The sequence below is a fragment of the Sus scrofa genome, chromosome 15 (genome assembly GCF_000003025.6).
Source record: "Sus scrofa isolate TJ Tabasco breed Duroc chromosome 15, Sscrofa11.1, whole genome shotgun sequence".
Classification (NCBI taxonomy): domain Eukaryota; kingdom Metazoa; phylum Chordata; class Mammalia; order Artiodactyla; family Suidae; genus Sus; species Sus scrofa.
In genome coordinates, this window is record NC_010457.5 from 140352378 (window position 1) to 140371055 (window position 18678).

General features: G+C 59.0%; 1 protein-coding gene across 1 annotated transcript; it reads left to right on the top strand.

Annotated features, from left to right (window-relative positions):
* Nucleotides 2887-6451, top strand: RTP5 (receptor transporter protein 5 (putative)). The gene is given in 3 exon segments (XM_021074744.1): nt 2887-3264; nt 5075-5233; nt 5236-6451. Coding segments are annotated over 3 exon segments (1527 nt in total). The 5' UTR covers nt 2887-3112.

Genomic DNA, 18678 nt, shown 5'->3' on the forward strand with positions numbered 1-18678 from the left:
CACCTGCTCTGAGGAGGGGGGGCCTCTCCCTCCCCCACCTCCAGGTGGACATTGCCACCGCCTGACTGCGCGCGGGAAAACCGCACACCCTGGGAACCGCGCTGCGGGCGTTTTGTCTTACCTGTCCTTCCTCCGGCAAAAGGAGGGGTGTTTGTGGCTGACTAGTTTCTTAGCGGGCCTGTAAGCAGCTTTTGTGGGGAGCTGGGCTCGCCCGTCTGGGGAGCAGATAGAGGGCAGTCAGATGGAAGCAGTGGGGCTGTGCCTGGGCCTCCAGCACCGCCTCTGGGACAGACGGAGGAGGCAGGGGCGGAGGACACAGGGATCCCTCTCCCTGCATTTCTGCCGCCCTCTCCAGGGATCTTGGCTCATGATTCCAAGACTTCTCTCGAGGTCAGAGACATGTGGCGCTCTCTGGAGAGGAGGGGCCGTGGGTGGCCTGGCGCACGGGGCTGGGGTCCGGCCCCAGCAGGGCACTGTGGGCACAGCTGGGGCACCCGGTGGGGAAGGGGTCTGCGAGGGGCCCTGGGGCCAGGGCTGCAGCCACCTCCTCAGCCCTTGGACCAGCGCATGACAGGGCCACACCCCTGCCACACACACACGGCAGCCCGGCCCGGACTGACCAGCAAAGTTTAGGACCTCAGAATTGCTACAGTTGCCTCAGTGACAACCAAAAATTCCCCAGAAAACAGTGCCCTAGGATAGCAGTGGCAGCTAGAAGTTTCTTTCTCTCTTGCACAAGAAATCCACAGGTAGGCAACCCCGAAGAGTATGGTGACTCCAGCTGCCAAGGGGACCAGGGTCTCGCCTTGCTGCTCCACCTGCAAGGTGACCTCGTGGTCTGTGGTGGCTGCTCAGGCGAACAGAGGAGGTGAAAGTGCACTGGGAAAGTGGTTCCCTGGCCAAAACTACGGAACCCTCCGAAGCACTTCCCCCAATTTCCGGTTATATCTCATTGTCATGCTAAGCTGCAGGACAGAAAGATGGCACCCAGCTGAAGAAAAGCCAAAAGGAAGTTTGAGAAAAGAACGAGTCACTTGACAGGATCAGTGACAGGCTGGACGTGGGTGAAGGGAGGCTCAGGGCTCCTCACGCAGCGGCCAGGGTGGAGGGGGCAGCAGGAGGGTCCCCTGAGGAGGCCCAGCGCGTCCGGGTGGGGTTCAGGAGGTGAGCAGCCGTGGGCAGGGAACTTGCTCGTCCTTCCGACGAGTCCCTGCAGACAAAGGTTAGGCTAAGTTTGGAATTTCTAGGTGACTGGGGTGTGGACAGGCTGCAGGATAGGCCACACGTCATTCCCAGCAGCGGCCGGAGCAGTGATTCTAGAACCTGGAGATGGCCAGCCAGCAGGTGCTGTGGTCCTCAGCAGGGGACATAGAGCAGGGAGCCTGTCCACATGCACGAGCGGGGCCGGCTCCCCGTGGCGGGCACTGCCGTCTGCCCAGGGCGAGGGTTAGGGTCAGGCCCGCTCTCCCCCGGGAGGCTGCCGGTGGCCTTTCCCAGCCCGCGGGCGCTGGGGGCTTGCTGGCCACTGAGCAGCTGTCCCTGCCTGCTTCTCCCAGCGATGTCCCCTCATGTGGTCAGAGCCTTTTAGTCTCCCCAACACAAGCCGACATTTTATGGACTTGGGCCCACGGGGAGACCCGCTTCCTCGGCGTGCAGGCCAGCTCCTGGGGTGAAGCCTTGGTGGAGGCTGGCGGCCCACTGGACGGGGCGCGGAGGCAGCAACCCCTGCGATCCCCGAGGGTGGTCTCTGTCACTGTCTGGCCCGCTCCCTCCTGGCGGCCGGGCCAGGCCCCTGCTGCTGCTTGACCGAGGGCAGCTTCTCCCTCAGGTCATTTTCCCCGTTTCGCTCCCACCAGGTACTGGGACAGGTGGTGGGCGAAGCTCACACACGAGAAAGGAGAAGGGCTGGCGCCTCCTTCAAGAGGGGAGGTGGATCTGGGGCTGGCTCTCCAAGCGGCCCGGCTGGGAGGAGGGTGGCATGCAGGGGCACGTGGACAGCTGGGGGCTGGCTCCCTCCAGGGGCCGAGCTAAGACTTCAGGGGAATTGGTGAAGCTGTACATTCTGCTTTAGGCATTTTTACATAAAGGTTGTATGTTTCTAGCCAGTAGGAAGTTTGAGGAAAAGTCACGGGGGAGATCCCCCCGTGGCCCAAGGGGATCGGAGGTGTTTCTGCAGTGCCAGGATGCAGGTGTGATCCCTGACAGTGGGTCAAAGACGTGGTGTTGCTGAAGCTGTGGTATAGGTCACAACTGTGGCTTGAATCTGATCCCTGGCCTTGGAACTCCATGTGCTGAGGGGCGGCCAAGAATGAAAAAAACGTCGTGGGAAAATTTGCAACGACACATATTCGATAAAGTTCCTCACAGCTCTTCTGAAATGGTAAGCAGTATCTGCTGTCAAGGATGGGGCCAGGCAGGCAGACAATGCCTCAGCCGCAGACTGGGGAATAGCAGGTATTTATTTGATTTTTTGGGGGGGGGGCTCGTATGGAAGTTCCCAGGCTAGGGGTCGAATTGGACCCCTACACCACAGCCACAGCCACGCCAGATCCGAGCCGTGTCTGTGACCGGCACCACAGCTCCCGGAAGCCAGATCCTTAACCCACTGAGCAAGGCCAGGAATCGAACCTGAGTCCTCATGGATACTAGTCAGGTTTGTTGAGCCACGATGGGAACTCCAATATCAGGTATTTAAAAGGTGGATCTCACTGTCCTGCTGGGCTGTGTGTAAAAGAAGCAGGCCATAGATAGTATGTTACTGTCATCTCCTGTTTGTGAAAAATAATTATGAAAATTTACATGTACATGCGTGCGGAAAACGCATGGATTTCTGCCATGATGATCGTGGGCGGTTTTTGCCATATCGTGTTTTGTCCTTCTTCTTTATTTCTAATTTCTCCTAAAGTGAAAACCCACTGCTTGCGTAATAAAAAAGTATTCAAAAGGATCAGAAAGAAAGGCCTATTTCTCACATCTCTGAGACAAGCCTGGTTGCCATGGAGATTGGACGGTTGTCAAGGCAGCGATTGGCTGGGCAGCCACCGGGTGGGTACTTGCTAGGAGCCGGGAGCTGGCGCAGCTGTCAGACCGCACTGCAGAGGCCAGTGCCAGCATGGACGGGGTGGACGTGTGGGCCAACACCTTGGCCCAGCTGATGGCCAAGAGGAAACCCCAGGACACCTGGGAGCTGGTCCCCGAGGAGAACCTGGCCTCTGGCCACCTGGACAGCAGAGGGTTCCAGTACCGGCTGAGGGGGCTTGCGAGGTGCGCTGGAGGGGGCCTCCTGCAGGGTTCTGGGAGGGAGGGGCCACCGGCCCAGCCTTTGGGGGAGGATGGGTCTCTCGTCGGCCTGGCCTTGGGCCCCAACGGGTGGATGGGTGGGCTGAGTGCTCCCTGTCCCTTCTGGGAGTGGTTGTTGGGGGAGCAAAGTCTATTCACTGCCTTTTAGAGCAGGGAGCTGAGACCCTGCCGCCTTCAGCCCAACCGGGGCCCAGTCGAGGGGCTGCTGGCGGGGTGGTGGCCGCCCCTGCGTGGAGGAGTTGGTGTGTTCACTGCAGCATCTCTTCGTTTCCATGGCAGTGCTGATGGCAGGAGCAGGGAGCGGGCAGACCCCTGCAGTCACCGGTGGGGCCCAAGGGGATGGGGGGCATGGGCCAAGGAGAGGGAGGCTGTCCTCGGCCTGGGCTGAGGCCAAGTGAGTGTGGAGCCGGGGCCCTTGGGACCAGGGGTCACTACGTGAGCCTTGCTCTTCCTCATGAGGACGGCCCGTGTCAGAGTAGCAGGGTTGGGCCAGACCCGCAGGAGCCCCGCCTAGTCAGGCAGCCCGGTCCTCCAGGAGCCACCTGGGAGGGGGCCTCGCAGACTGGTCACAGTGTGGACCCCACGGGCAGCTGCCCTTTGACAGGGATGCCTCAGCTGCCCAGCATCTGAAACCCCTGGGTCCAGGTGTGCGGCAAGATGTTGGCTTTCTGGAGTTCCCGTGGTGGCGCAGTGGAAATGAATCCGACTAGTATCCATGAGGAGGCGGATTTGATCCCTGGCCTCGCTCAGTGGGTCAGGGACCCAGTGTTGCTGTGAACTGTGGTGTAGGTTGCAGACGTAGCTCAGATCTGGCACTGCTGTAGGCCAGCAGCTGTAGCTCTGGTTCGACTCCTAGCCTGGGAAACTCCATATGCTGTGGGTGGAGCCCTAAAAAGCAAAAAAAAAAAAAAAAAAAAAAAAAAAAAGATGCTGGCTTTCTCAGGTTTAGGAAGTAACAGCCCTCAATGCATCTGAAGGGCCCCTTCCAGCACGTGACACCCCCTTAGCCCCTGGGAAGAGCAGCTCCAGATAGGCTGGGCTCGGGCCCTGGGCACTGGCTGGTTCCCAGGGCTGGTGGGATGGGCGCGCAGCAGAGGCCTCGTGCCTCCACATGCAGCCTTCCATGTGCTCATCAATTAATAATGTAGCAAGTCCTGTCCTAGGATGCTGGCCTGTCCAGTGTTCCCGGCCACCTCCGGCTGGGGGCTGCAGGCCGGGTGCAGAGCTGGGACAATCACCCATCAGGGAAATTCCCCTGGACAGGTCAGGGGGCCTCATCTGTGACCCGACCATCTGGGAGCCCCCCCCCCAACCCCTGTGTGGCCCTGGGGACACAGAGCCCTCAGACTCTGAGCACCACTTGCAGGGGGCAGACCCCCTGTCCAGGGAGAGGGGCCGGCTCACCTCAGCCAGCCAGCCACCCGTGGGGCCACCGCACATCCTGGGGCCTCTCCTCACTCTTCCCGCGCCCATTCCCTCCCGCTGGTGGGATGGCCTCCCAGCTCCTTTCCGCAGGCATCATGGACGCTCTTCTTCCCCTCACCGTCTTGGTGACAATTCCTCTGGGCAGGGAAGGCCTGGGCCACCAGGTGACAGAGAAGCACAGAGGGGCCCTCGCCCTCAGCAGGCCAGGCCGTGCCACTGAGGGCGTTTGGGTGCCAAAGGATGAAAAGGCGTTCCTTTCGGCTTCTTCCATCACGGGTTGCAGAAGGGGTGTGCACTGGCCGGCCGACTGGCTGCCGCCTGGCCCCGCTCACCCTTCTTTCCTCCCCAGGCTGCAGTGTGGCCGCTGCCAGTGGGGCTGGTCCTCGGCCCACGTGCACGTCCTCTTCCACCTGTGGTGGGATGCAGACCGCCGGTTGGGGCTGGTGAAGATGCGCCTCTGGGGCCAGCGGTGCCGGCTGTGCCCGCCCGGCCGCGCGGCGTCTGCCAGGTGAGCCTCCTGAACGTGCGGCTCTTCCTGGGGAAGCTGGTGCAGTTCATCGTGCAGAAGTGCTACGGGGAGGACCTCAGCCCAGACCAGTGCCCCGAGATCTGCTTCGGCGAGCGCTGCGAGGCCTGCGACCTGGGCGTCTGCTTCTTCCAGAAGCCTCTGGACCCCGCCTGGGGGCCTGAGATCCCCAGCACCCTGAGAGGTGGCAGCAGTGGTGGCGGTGGTGGCGGCGGGAGTGGCGCGGCCGCCTCCAGCAGACAGGCGCTGACCCTGGTGGTGGACCGCTCGGGGGGCTGCACCCCCAGCTCCTACCTCATCCCTCTGTCCATGGCCGACTTCGTCAAGGACCTCCTCCTAGAGAGCAGGAACCTCTTTAGCGAGGATGAGGACATTGTCACCATCCCCTTCTCCCTCGCGCGCAAGAAGAAGGGCTCGCTGCCCAAGGCCGACCCTGGCAGCGTCGCCCGGGGCACCATCTACCTGCCTGGAAGCTCCAAGGGCAGAAGCCTTGCGGTGGACCTCAGGGCGCCTGCCTTCCCCACCAAAGGCCTGCAGCTCAGCAGCATCAAGGCCATCACAGGCTTCATCTGCAAGGGCCGGGGCTGCGTCTGCGACCCTGAGCAGGTTCCCAGCCAGGGCCTGGTCACGGACGGGAACAGTCCGCGGCCTATGACCTACATCATTGGTCTCACGCACGCTGGGGAGGGCTGCATCACCTTCCCCACAGCGCTGGCCGATGCGGTCCTGGAGAGCGCGGACCCCCCCGGCAGCATGGATGGCTGGCTCACCTTTCCCTTCTTCTTTGCAGACAGGAGCAGGGCCCCCACTCCCGGTGCCGCCCGAGGCAACAGGCTGGAGGGCAGCGGTGGTCCTGCCCCCGCGGGCCCTGGCCCCCTTCCAGGGACCACAGCCGGCCGCCTCGTCCCCATCAGCAACGGCTCCATCACCATCCCCTTCTCCATCCTCGGCCTCATTCAGTGCAAGGGCTCCTGCGACAAGGCCAGCGGTCCCCAAAGCAGCGACCCGAAGCCGGGGCAGCCGTGGTTCTGGGCCAGCAGGTCTGGGTTCCCCAGTGAGGAGGACTTTGGGGAGGAGGGCTGCGGCGTGCCCCTCTTCGACCCCTATGAAGAGGTCTGGATCTTGGTCTCCGTGGCCGTCTTTATCCTCTGGATAATGTACTTGTACAAGTTCAGCCCCGACCACGCCCCACGGATGTGAAGGACAACCCCCCCACCGCGGTCTGCTGCTTGCAGGGTGCCCAGGCAGCAGCAAAGAGCCCCTTCCCGCCGCACCCAGGCTTCCGCGTCCTGTGCTCTGTCCCTGCTCCGAGTAGTGGTTTCGTGGAAGCTCTCGCTGTGATCATTCCCCGAGCTGACCGTGTGTGTTTGAGGCGCTTTTCCCCACCTGTGTTACACTCTGATAAAATAAAAGTTCAGAAGCAGCAGGCGCACAGCACGTGGGCTGAGCTGAAGGTGGCTGTGGGCAGGCGAGGCGGGCACACGCGCCATCCCCTGTCCCAGTCCCCGCTGGGCCTCTCCCCAGGTGGCTTGGACTCCTGGACAGGATGCTCAGGCTGTCAGTAGAGGACCCAGGGTTTCCTGGAACAGTCACTTGCTGGGCACCCAACCAGTCAGGGAAAAGACTGAAGTCCCTCAGGTGTGGCTGGTACCCCCCGCCCCCCCGGCCGTCCATCCTTACTGACCCGCCCAGGGCCCAGGTGCTGAGGGAGGAAGGGCGTGGGAGGCAGGAGGCCACAGCCGATTTCCTTCTCAGCTCCCCAGAACGTTCACAGCCACAGCGCCGTTGGGGTTTGAGGAAAGCCATACCCGTTAGAAGTCTGAAAACCCTCCTGTCACTTGTGTCCACACCCTAATCCCCATCTTAAAGGCCACGAGTCCATTTCTAAGGGACAGGGGTGTTGGGCCAAGTGGGTGCCAGGCAGCTGGGGGCAGGACGGTGGGCTGCTGCCCGGGCCACCCCGTCCCCCTCCAGGAAGGGCCAGTCCCAGGGCCCCTAGGTTGTCTGCAGAGACGCTCAGAGGGTGCTTCTTGCACACACGGCTGCCTGGGATGGAGGAGGGGGAGGTGGGCTCTAGGGCCAGCACCGGGGTGCATATCCCAGCCTGTGCACCTGCTCACAGGGACCCCACACGACACTGACCCAGAAGGCCAAACCTGCACACCTCCGCCAGCCCGCATGGAAGCCCTCACTGGACACCATGAACCAGGAAGACCTACACCAGGCCTACCAGGCACACGCTACGGGTGCCTCTACCCTTAGGACAGGTTCCTCAGTGTCCAGTCTACACTGCGTGAGACCCTCACCCTTAGGGCAGGACCCACCTCCCACCCTCTATACTGGGTGACATCTGCACCCTTAGGACAGAACCCACCCTCCCGCCCTCAGTGGTCTGTCTACACTGTGTGAGACCCTTATCTGAGAGCAGGAACGACCCTCCCATCTCGGTTTTCACCTGTACTCTGGTGTGCAGACCTAGCTGGATGCTTTCCACGGTGGGTCAGCTGTTCCTGCGCAGTGGTTCCCCCTGACCCCTGCTGTGCCTGGTCACCTGTTGCGGAGCGGTAGTGGGGTCCACCTGCATCTGCTCCCGCCTCCTGGGAGATGGTTGCGTGTGCATGTGCCTGCGTGCATGTGCGTGTGTGTAGGCTGTGGTGCCCATTGTCCCTGGCCCAGAGCTCGTGTAACCTCTGATGGGGCAGGTCTCTCCCTCCCCAGCCATACAGGTGTTCAGTCCAGAAGCTGGACCTCAACCGGCTTAGAGAGTGGAGTCACCCTTGGTCTTGGCATGGGTTTTGGGAACCTGCCCTGAGCCACCCTTGGTCTTGACGTCAGTTTTGGGAACCTGCCCGGAGCCACATCCTCCTTCCAGGGTGTTCCAGGGTGTGGGGGGTGCACCAGCCCCTGGCTTCTGGGACCTCCTAGTGGTCAGCTGGGCCACAGAGGAGCCTGAATCTGCCCCTCCAACACCACCTGGCCAGCGCTGTGAGACCAGTGGTCCCTGGTCCCTACTGGGGGGACTCACCGTCAGGCTCTGAGCCTCCCTGGGCGCCGCTGGCCATCCCCCTTGACCTCAGCTCTGCCCCTGCCATTGCCAGGCCTTGGAGGGGTAGGTGCAGGGAGTGCAGGCCTGGGTTCAGGTAGAGCTGCTCTGGACCTGCAGCACCACCACCCCCAAAAAGACTGCGCCCCTGTAGGTGTGGGAACCACAACGTGCACCAGGCCAGTAGGAAGCAGAAACTGCAGAGCACCAGGTCCTCTGGAGTGGGGAGAGGGTGGCACCATGGACTGGCATGGAGGGGGCAGCCTCCTCTGAGCCCCGTGTCCAGGGGTCAGGGGTGTCCCGGAGTCAGCAGCCAGAACTCTCGCCCCCTCCCCACTCCCGTCCCATGTGCACCTACTTCCTGGGGCCGCGGATCTGCCTACCACCCCTGCAGGAGGTGCAGTGCCGGGATCCCGCCCATGCGTGTCTAGAGTACCCGGCCCGACACGTCCTCTCCTGGGACCTTCTGCCAGCGATCGCGGGGCGTCCCAGGGCGGGACCACCCCCCACTGGGGGGCGGGGTAGTTCTTGCGACCGGCACTAACCCGGAGGGACAGCCCCCTTCCCCTCCCCGGCCTCTGGCAGTAATTACACCCGGCTTGCCCGCAATAGCAGGGACCTGGGAGGGTTAATATCCGAACCACGCGGTGGTTCCGAACCCCGCCCCGCGGTTCTCCCCAACTCCCACCCCCTTCCAGGTTCCTCCCACCCTCCCCCACCCCTTAGGTCTCCGGCCACCTGGCTCCTCCTCCAGCCCCACGTTGTCCTGCGGCGCCCCCGTGTGGCCGCTAATGGGACGAGCAGTCCTGTGATGAGGGCGCCGGAAAGGCATCGCTGTTTAACGTTTAATTGTGTTGTTATCATTGGTTTTTTGTTCCTTTGTTTATTTTGGCCGCACCCAGGCGTGGGGAAGTTTCTGCTCTAGGGATAGAACTGGTGCGGTAGTTGCAGCAAAGCTGGTCCTTAACCCTCTGTGCCACAGGGGAACTTTCTTAATTCTACTGTCTAATCAGTAAAACCCAACCAACCCCACCCATCCTCAGCATCACTAGCATTGTTTTCACCACTAGTTTAATTATATTTAATTACTTAACAATTAATCCATCCATAAGATGAGAGCTCAGGCAATATGCACTCTGATCTGTGCATAGCCTCAGGAAACTTCAGGCTCATGGGCACACGTTCAAATGTCAAGGGCGAGCCTGGGCAGGTGGCACCCAAGCCCCTTGTGTAGCCTGAAGGACCAGGTTGGGTCTAGTTAAATAGACCCATGTTGCAAAGGCTACTTTTGTCTGGAAGTTCTCCAAGAGGACTGTGATCAGAGAGGTTTTAAATGTAATTACTAGTCACACCCAAAGTGTGACCAGTTTCCTGATTTCTTGCCCTCTGGAAGGTGGCCACAGGGACACAAACCCCTCCTCTCCTCAGGCTGGGGGGAGGGGTGGGGGAGGGGCACGCCTGTTTCCAGGGCAGCTTCCCGGGGACCACAGGCTAGGCTGGGCCAAGGGGCTTCCTCTAGTTGAGACTTATTAGCTGGTGCCCCCCCGGGGATACAGGAGGGTGGGTGGATTTTCAACAAGACACCCTGTCGCGTGGCCGCGCCTGCCCTGCAGGTATGGCAGGTTGATGGGGACCCACCGGGTCTGCACCCACTGGCATCCTGATCACCAACTATCCCATCTCAAGAGCTTTTCATCCCCTTTTCTCTTAGTTGAAAGATCAGAGGACAGTTTGTTGACTCTGATGAAATGAAAATCATATTTCATGGCAAGGAGAGAAAAATTTAAGCATAAACTTTTTCCTTGCCCGTTTAGGCCTCCTCCCTCCCCTTCAGCGTGTGCTGTGCATGTGTACAGACCAGACCTCCTCAGGAGAAGCCTTCCTGCTTGATCTCGCAAAAGGCGCGAGCACCCCTGACCCCCGGTGACCTGTCCCCACCAGTCCCCATATACGTGTGGATGTGGACTTTGTAACTGTCGTGAGTCCATCATTTGACTATAACTCTTTACCTCAAAAACGTTCAAAACTGTGCTCTGACCTCTAAGGGGCAGGACAGAGCTTTCTGACTGTCCACCGTGTGGTAATCCTCAAGCTGCTTCCCATAAACTTTTCCATTCTTTCTCAGATCCACTATTAATTTTTCATCAACACTCAGGAAACACATCTGTTTCATAGTCTAGATGTTCTCATCCACAAGGGCAGACTGGCATTCCCTTCTAGAAAGGTCTACAGCTCTAGTGAGAGAGGGCCTGGTGAGGGTGGGGTCACAGCCAGGGCAGTGGTGAGGGCCCCCCTCATCATCAGGGCGGATCTCCACCTTGAGTGGGCCTGGGGCTTCTGCTGTTTTATCTCCTGAAGTTTCTTCTCTGTCGTCCAGCAGTGTTGCAATCTTTACATAACTACAAAATGGGCTCTGGGGTGTGGTTTTGAACAAAGTACTGGCAGGAGTTCCCGTCGTGGCTCAGCAGTAATGAACCTGACTAGTATCCATGAGGATGAGGATCTGATCCCTGGCCTCACGCAGTGAGTTAAGAATCCAGCGTTGCCATGAGCTGTGGTGTAGGTCACAGATGCGGCTTGGATCCCAAGTTGCTGTGGCTCTGGCGTAGGCCGGCAGCTGCAGCTCTGATTCAACCCCTAGCCTGGGAACCTCCATATGCTGCGGGTGCAGCCAAAAAACAAACAAACAAACAAACAAAATTACTGCTATAAAACGCTAACCACCATCTGAACTGCTAGCAAATCATAACCTTTTTGCAGGTGGAGGTGCCTCTGTGTCGGTGGCGGCTGACTGACCAGGGAAGTGGCTGCTGAAGATTGGGTCACAGCGGCAATTTCTTAAAAAGACAGCAATGAAGTTGGCTGTATCAATAAACTCTTCCTTTCATGAACGATTTCTCTGTAACTTGCAAGGCTGTTGGATAGCATTTGACCCACAGGAGCGCTTCTTTCCAAACTGAAGTCAGTTCTCTCAAACCATGGCCATGCTTTATCAACTAAGTTTAAGGAATATTCTAAATCCTTCGTTATCATTTCAAAACTGACAGCATTTATGACTTGAACCCAGCCAGAACCCAGACTGGGACTTGAACCCACAGGTTAAATTAGAATCACTCACCCAGTGTCTGGACTCATTGAGGTTCAGGTCCTTTGCATCTCCGTGCAGAAGGAATTCAGCGAGGGACAAAGTGAGAGGTGAGAAATAGATTTATTAAGATAGGACGCTTGTGAGAGAGGCAAGCGGGCAGGCACGGAGGCTCTGCCCCAGGATCAGGTGGGCTAAGGTTTTCTCACCCGAGGGCGAGGGGGTGGGGAAAGCCTGCCTCCTCCTCCTCCTTTGAGTAGCCGCTCCTCCTCAGCACCTGGTAAGAGAGTATTGGACCCTGTAGGGTCAGACGAGGCCTGTCATGGTGCTTGTTCAAATCAGCAGAAGGGCTGGCCTTAAACTCCTGCCCTTGGTCTGAAGCTGAAGGCAGGCCTCACCCCATCCCCCACCCAAAGTCCATAATTGCATCTTGAATCTTGAATCCTTTCCAGAAAGTTTTCCTCTGCCCAGGTCCATCAGAGGAATCACTGTCTACTGCAGCTACAGCCTTAGGAAATGCATTTCTTAAGTAATTAGGCTTGAAAGTCGAAGTGACTCTTTGAGCCGCTTGGGCAGCAGAATGGAACCTTGTGTCAGCATGAAAACAACATGACTCCTGCGGCTCGTCAGAGCTCTTGGGTGACCAGGCGCACGGCCAGTGAGCCGTGATGTTTGGAAAGGAATCTCTTTGTTGAGCAGTACTTCTCAACAGTGGATTCAAATGGCCAGTAAACTCCGTGGTCATCCAGGTTTGCTGTTCCATTTACAGAGTAGATTAGCTTCACTCTCAAGGGCCCTAGTGTTTTCAGATGGTAAATGAGCAGCGGCTTCAACTTAAGTCCTGTTAGGGGACATTAGCCCCTAACAGGAGACTCAGCCTGTCCTTTGAAGCTTTGAAGACAGGCAGTGACTTCCCTCTGGGTATGAATGGGTCCTAGATGGTGTCTTCTACCAGTAGAAGGCTGTTTGGTCTGCACTGAACATCTGCCGTGTCGTGTAACCACCTTCAGGTAGGAGCCGGATCTCCGGGGCAACTTGCTGCAGCTCAGCATCAGCACGTGCTCCATCTCCACTTCTATGTCCTGGACCGGCTTCCTTCCTTAAACCTCGGAACCCCTCTGCCAGCTTCCTCACCTCTCTCAGCCTTCTTGGCCTCGGAGAGGCTCTGGCCTTGCTCGGGTGCGGCTTTGTCCACAGGGCGCTGTGCTGCTGCGGCCACTCTCCAGACCCCATGTGCTTCCGTAGCAGCTACAAGCTCGTTTCCCCTTCTCACTGCGGGAGCATTTTAACTTCCTGGAAGCACTTGTGCTTTGCATTCACAACGTGGATAACTGTTAAGTGCAGGAGGCCGAGCTGTCAGTCTGTCTTGGCTTCCTCCTGCCTTCCTCACTAAGCTGAATCACGCCTCGCTCTTAATTGAAAGCGAGAGACGTGAGACTCTCCCTTTTATGCGAACACGTAGAGGCCATTGCGTAGGGTTATGAATTAGTCTCATTTCAATGTTGGGTCTCAGGGACCCGGCGGCCGAGGAGAGGAGGGACGGCTGGTCCGCGGAGCCATCAGAACCACAGCGTTCATGGCTCAAGTGAGCTGTCCGCTATGGGTGTGGCTTGTGACGCCCCAAACTATGACAGAAGTAACAGTGAGACTGTCGATCGCAGGTCACCTGACGCACGGAATCAGAATGGAAGGTTCAAGGATTTGGAGAACTACCACAACGTGACACAGCGATACTGAGCGAGCAAAGGCTGTTGGAGGAACAAGTGACAGACTTTCTGGACGCGGGGTCACCACAGACTTCACTTCGTGGGAAGCACGGCGTCTGTGAAGTGCCATAACGCCAGCTCTGCCTGTTACGTTTCCCCCTTCCTTTTAGGGCTGCACCTGCGGCATATGGAGGGTCTGAGGCTAGGGGTCTAATTGGAGCTGTTGCTGCCAGCCTACACCACAGCCACAGCGATGCCAGCTCCAAGCCACATCTGCAAGCCACATCTGCAACCTACACCACGGCTCAGGGCAATGCCAGATCCCTGACCCACCGAGTGAGGCCAGGGATGGAACCTGCGTCCTCATGGATACTGGTTGGGTTTGTAACCCACTAAGCTACTATGATGGGAACTCCTGCCTGCAACTCTGGACACCACACATTCACTCAACAAACAGAGAGGGTGGAATGAGATTGATGACCCTGTGACCCTGCGGCAGCCACACATTGTGGTCTCAGTGATGTGGGGACACCCACGGGGGGGGGGGCAGGCTTCCCTCCAGAGGGGCCTGGGTGTGTTAGCCTGGGGGTTCCTGGGGCCTCTGGCATGGCCATGCATGTGGTGGGGGCACTGGGAGGGGAGAGATGGGACATTAGAGAGTCCTGGGGGTGCCTGGGGGGCACTGATGTGGCCATGTGTGTGGCTACCATGGGCAGCATTCCTTTCCTCCCATGGCTGGGCTGGCTGCTCCCTCTGCTCGAGGACTTGGGGCCTGTCCCCTGGGGACCCTTCCCTCTGTCGGCCCCTTGGGAGGAATGGGGAGGCCTTGGCCCAGCTGGAAACCACACACTTCAGCTTCCGTGGCTGGAGTTGGGCCCCATGACCCCAGCTGGAAGCCGGTCCCTGGGGTGCAGGCTCTGCCACTGTCCCAGCTGCACTCTAGGTGGATGGGCTGCCCACACAGCCTGAGGTCACAGCTGAGTCCTGCCCCAGAGGGGGTGAGGGCCAGGGGCAGGGCCGGACCTGGGGAGTCGCTGTGACCTGCGCCCTCAGGAGAGGTGGTGAGGGCCCTGCATGCTTCTGTTCTGGCTGCTGGCACCCATGGGCAAGCCTGTCCCCTCCTCCCAGGGTCTCACCTGCAGGGCCTGTGTCGGGCACTGCCCGCCGTCCCACCCCCAGCTCGAGCCCTGCTCCAGCCACACTGGCCGCAGGCCTGCCCGGGGACCGTCCCCAGAGCAGAAGGTGCCGCGGGGGGGGGGGGGTTCAGAGAGTGGCCTTGGCTGAGGTCCTGAAGGTGGGGAGGAAGAAGCCCTGCCTACTGGGAGGGGACGGCCCCTGTGCACCGCGTGGGCCTCGGGACCCGTCGCAGCGCCGCCAGGTGGCGCCCTCGGCTGCGCCTTGATTTTCTGCAGCCGGTGGGCTGGGTGTACCCGTGCGTGGGCAGCAAGCAGGGATGTGCTGCCCTCCGGGTCTCTGTCTTCCTCAGGCTGCTGTGCCTCTGGACACATGGAGGGGCGCCCCCTCCTGAGGGGCCAGGGCGTGGGACCCCTAGCCAGGGCAGGGAGAGTTCTCTGGTCTCTGCTCTTGGCTGGGCCTCTGCGGTCTGCCCTGCACACGCGGAGGCGGCCTTGGGCCAGGAGGCCCCAGGCTGGGACCCCGGGTACGTCTGTGGCCCTGAAGCTGGTTTTTGCTCGGTGGGGACCTGGTTCCCCAGGGAGGGGGCGTGTCCCCAGGCAGAGGGCTCCACCTCAGGGGTGGCCCACAGTCTGCTCTGCCCTCCACCTGTGTCTGTCCCGTCCCACAGCTGTTTGTGGCAGGAGGCGAGGTGGGTTCCGGTCCCCCTGCTGTGACCAGATGTGTCTTTTCCTCCTTGCTACCCAGGTGGGGACAGGGCAGTGCAAACACACTGGCCCAAAGCCCTGCCAGCCAGAACGGCAGGTCCAGGCACTGACAGCAGAGCCAGATCTGGATGGTGACCTGCAGGAGGCTCTGGTCAGCCCCTCCCAAGACACAAGGTGGGCTGCGGTGTGTCACCAGCTTGGAACTGCCTATGGGGGGCGGAGCGCTGCTGGCGGGAGCCCAGGCTGGCACGAGGAGCCCTGTGTCTTCCCACAGACCACGTGCACAGCCCCAGCAGCACCTGGGCCAGCTCAGCACATTTCACCGTGGCGCCTCTGGCGACAACCCGCTTTCTTAGGCAACACTTCTGAGCAAGTCTTTCAAAGCTGCTGCATGAGCAGCCTGGCCTGGGTGTCTGGCAGGGAACCATGTGCAAGGGGTTCTGTGACTCCAAAGCTCACAGCTGCAGGAGGGGGCACTGTGCTGGCACAACGCTGGGCAGGCGGGCTGGTCTTTGATGGCTTGACCCTTGGGGAGAGGCGATGACCCCCCACATGGGCAGAGCATAGGAATCAAGCCTGCCCGGGCAGCTGTCCACGCAGTGACCATGCCCAGTCGTCAGGGGTCCTGGCCTTGGGCTGCTGTCCCTCGTCCCGGCCACTCCGTGCTCTGCCTCCTCATCCACAGGCCGGGCTCCCTTGGGTGGTTCTCCAGGACACTCCAACCACTGGAGAGCCTGAGGTCATTTCCCCTGACCCCCTCGAGAACCTGAGGTCATGTCCTCTGAGGACCCGAGAGCTGGAGGTCAGGTCCCCTGCCCGCAATCAGAATTGGCAGCGTAGCACTGCTGGCGGGAGGGCAGGTTTGCTCTGGGCCCGCGGGCACGAGGAGTCCCGTGTCTTCCCACAGACACCCCACGTCTGGCCTTCGCAGCCCCAGGCCCCACGTAGTCATTCATGCGGATAAAGCTCTAGCGCTCCTCCGTCGCACCGTCCCCAGGTCTCACGGTGAGCGGCTCTGTCAGATCTCGCAGGCGGTGAAGGTCTCGGGACAGGAGAGGCAGCGCCGGGTGAGCTGGGAGAAGGAAACCGCTGAGTTCACTAGGCGCCAGGCGCTGGCTGTGTGGGCGCCCCGCGGGGGCTGGGGCGGAACGGAGGGCGGGGCCGGAGGCTGGGCTGTCCCCGCGCCCCAGGGCGGAGGCACAGGACAGCACAAGACGCGTTGTATTTCCTTGCTCTATGTGCAAGAATCACTGCTTTCGTTTATGATGTTCTGAATGTGCTTCTAACCTTACTGCCCCCGAAGGATGAGCTGCGCCTGGGTCCTCCAGGAAGAGGGGCGCCTGGGAGCCAGAATCACGGCCAGGGCTGATCCTCCACCCCAGGTCCTGGCCACCTCGCCTCCCTGCTCAGCTGCACTGGTGACCTTCTAGGTGGGTGGCCCCAGCCTGACACTGTCCCCAGTCCTTGCTTCATGTCTGGGCCTGTGTTCCCACCTCCACTGCCCGTCCAGGTTTCTCTCTTTTTTCAGTCTTAAAAAAAAATAAAAAAAAAATTTTTGTGAACTTTTTTTTTGGCCTGTTCTAGGGCTGCACCTGTGGCATATAGAAATTCCCAGGCTAGGGGTCCACTCAGAGTTGCAGCTGCCAGCCTACATCACAGTCACAGCAATGTGGGGTCCTTAACCTGCTGAGCAGGGCCAGGGGTTGAACCTGAATGTTCACGGATGCTAGTTGGGTTCATTTCCTCTGAGCCATGATGGGAACTCAATAGTGAAATAATTCTTTTTCTTTTTTTCCTTTTTTTGTAAGACTGCACCCATGGCATATGGAAGTTCCCAGGCTAGGGTTCAAACTGGAGCTGCAGCTGCTGGCCTACACCACAGCCATAGCAACGTCAGATCCTTAACCCACTGAGCAAGGCCAGGGATTGAACTCACATCCTCATGGATACTATAGGATTCTTAACCCGCTGAGCAACAAGGGAACTCTGAAGCCCCTCTCTTTGAAGTTTGTGCAGCCGCGTTGCTTAAATTCTCTTCTGGTCTTTTCCACCCCTGGTTTGACCGGGTCCCTGAAGGGCACAGGTGGAACACACTGGCTGGTGTAATGTTAGTCTCTGTAGCAAACCCCACAGACTCCCGAGCTTAGTGAGCCCAGGCAGCCTTTGTCCTACTCTGTCTGGCTTATCTCAGTATAATGTCCCCTGGGGTCCAGCCACGGTGTTGCAAACGGCAGGGTTCCCGCCTCCCACTGTGTGTGTACGGGTCCTCAGGCAGAACCTACTGTCCTCAGGCAGAACCTACTGTCCTGTGAACAGCACTGCACTGAATGTGCGGTGTGGCTGGCTCTCTGCGTGGCTGCCTCCCTCTTGAGGGGCTGCGTGATGACACTGGTCCGTCTGGATAACCCGGGTTGATCCCATCTCAAGGCAGTGATACCTGGTGGGTGTTGCTCTGCTGACTGCAGAGCATGGTGAGCCTGGGCCACTCAGCAGCTCCCAAAACATTTCAAAAGCCTTTGTGTTGCCATGAAATTCACGTCCAGTGCCATGAATGACCCCAGGGCGCAGCTCAATGCGGTAGGAAGTGTGTTGCTGGGCCTCAGAGCACCTCCACCCATCGTGGTCCCAGCTGCTGGGAGCTGATCCCTTGCCTGGAGGGTCCTGTTTACCAAGACTCACTCTGCCCCTTTGGGGTGTCACTGGGCTCTCATCTGCAGGATGGATGGGTTTTTATGGCACCACCACCTCCTCTCACCACATGTGCCATGTTCGAGTTTCACCTGGGCTGTTGTGCTTATTAGCAGTTTGTTACCTTGTTTTGGCTGCATTCACGGCGAATGAAAGTTCCCAGCCAGGGATGGAATCTGAGACACAGCTGCAACCTGAGCTGTGGAAGAGACAATGCCAGATCCTTAAACTGCTGAGCCCCAGCGGGAGCTCCAGAGGTTTGCTACATTTAATTTCTGACTATTATTTCACTATTGAATGTACATAGTTTGTTTATTCATTTTCTGCTCTGGGGCAGCTCTGGCACAGATGAGCTAGAACTTTTTGATGTTTCAGAAAGCAAGGGAGTTTTCAAGGTTTAATGGAGTTCTGTCAAAAAGACAACAAGCCAGTTTGAAAAGGGTCCCCTGGTCAAATCTGCGACAATCTGAGCATCAAAAAGAGTGATGCTTGGAGCTCCCGCTGTGACACAGTGGGTTAAGAACTCAAGTGCAGCGGCTCAGGTCCCTGCGGAAGCGAGGGTTTGATCCCCGGCCTGGGAACTTCTGTACACCTTGGGCATGGCCATTAAAAAAAGAAAAAGGATTGGAGGTCCTGCCATTGCTCAGCAGTTAACGAGTCCAACGGTGAGGTTTTGGGTTCAAACCCTGGCCTCACTCAGTGTGGTAAGGATCTGGCATTGTCGTGAGCTGTGTTGTAGGTCACAGATGCAGCTCAGATCTGGCGTGGCTGTGGCTGTGGCTGTGGCTGTGGTGTAGGCCAGCGGCTTCATCTCCGATTAGACCCCTAGCCTGGGAACCTTGATATGCTGCACGTGCAGACCTAGAAAAAGACAGAAAAAAAAAAAAAAAAAGAAAGAAAGAAAAAGGATCGACCTCCTATCTGATTGGCTACATCCAGTCTATGTAAACCCCCGAATGCACGACGGTCCCCAGGCGAGAGAAAGCCCGATGTCAGGCCCAGTCTTTGTTCCGCGCGTCGGAGGCAAAGGGAAAAGAAAGGAACCCGCTCTCTGCTCCTGGGGG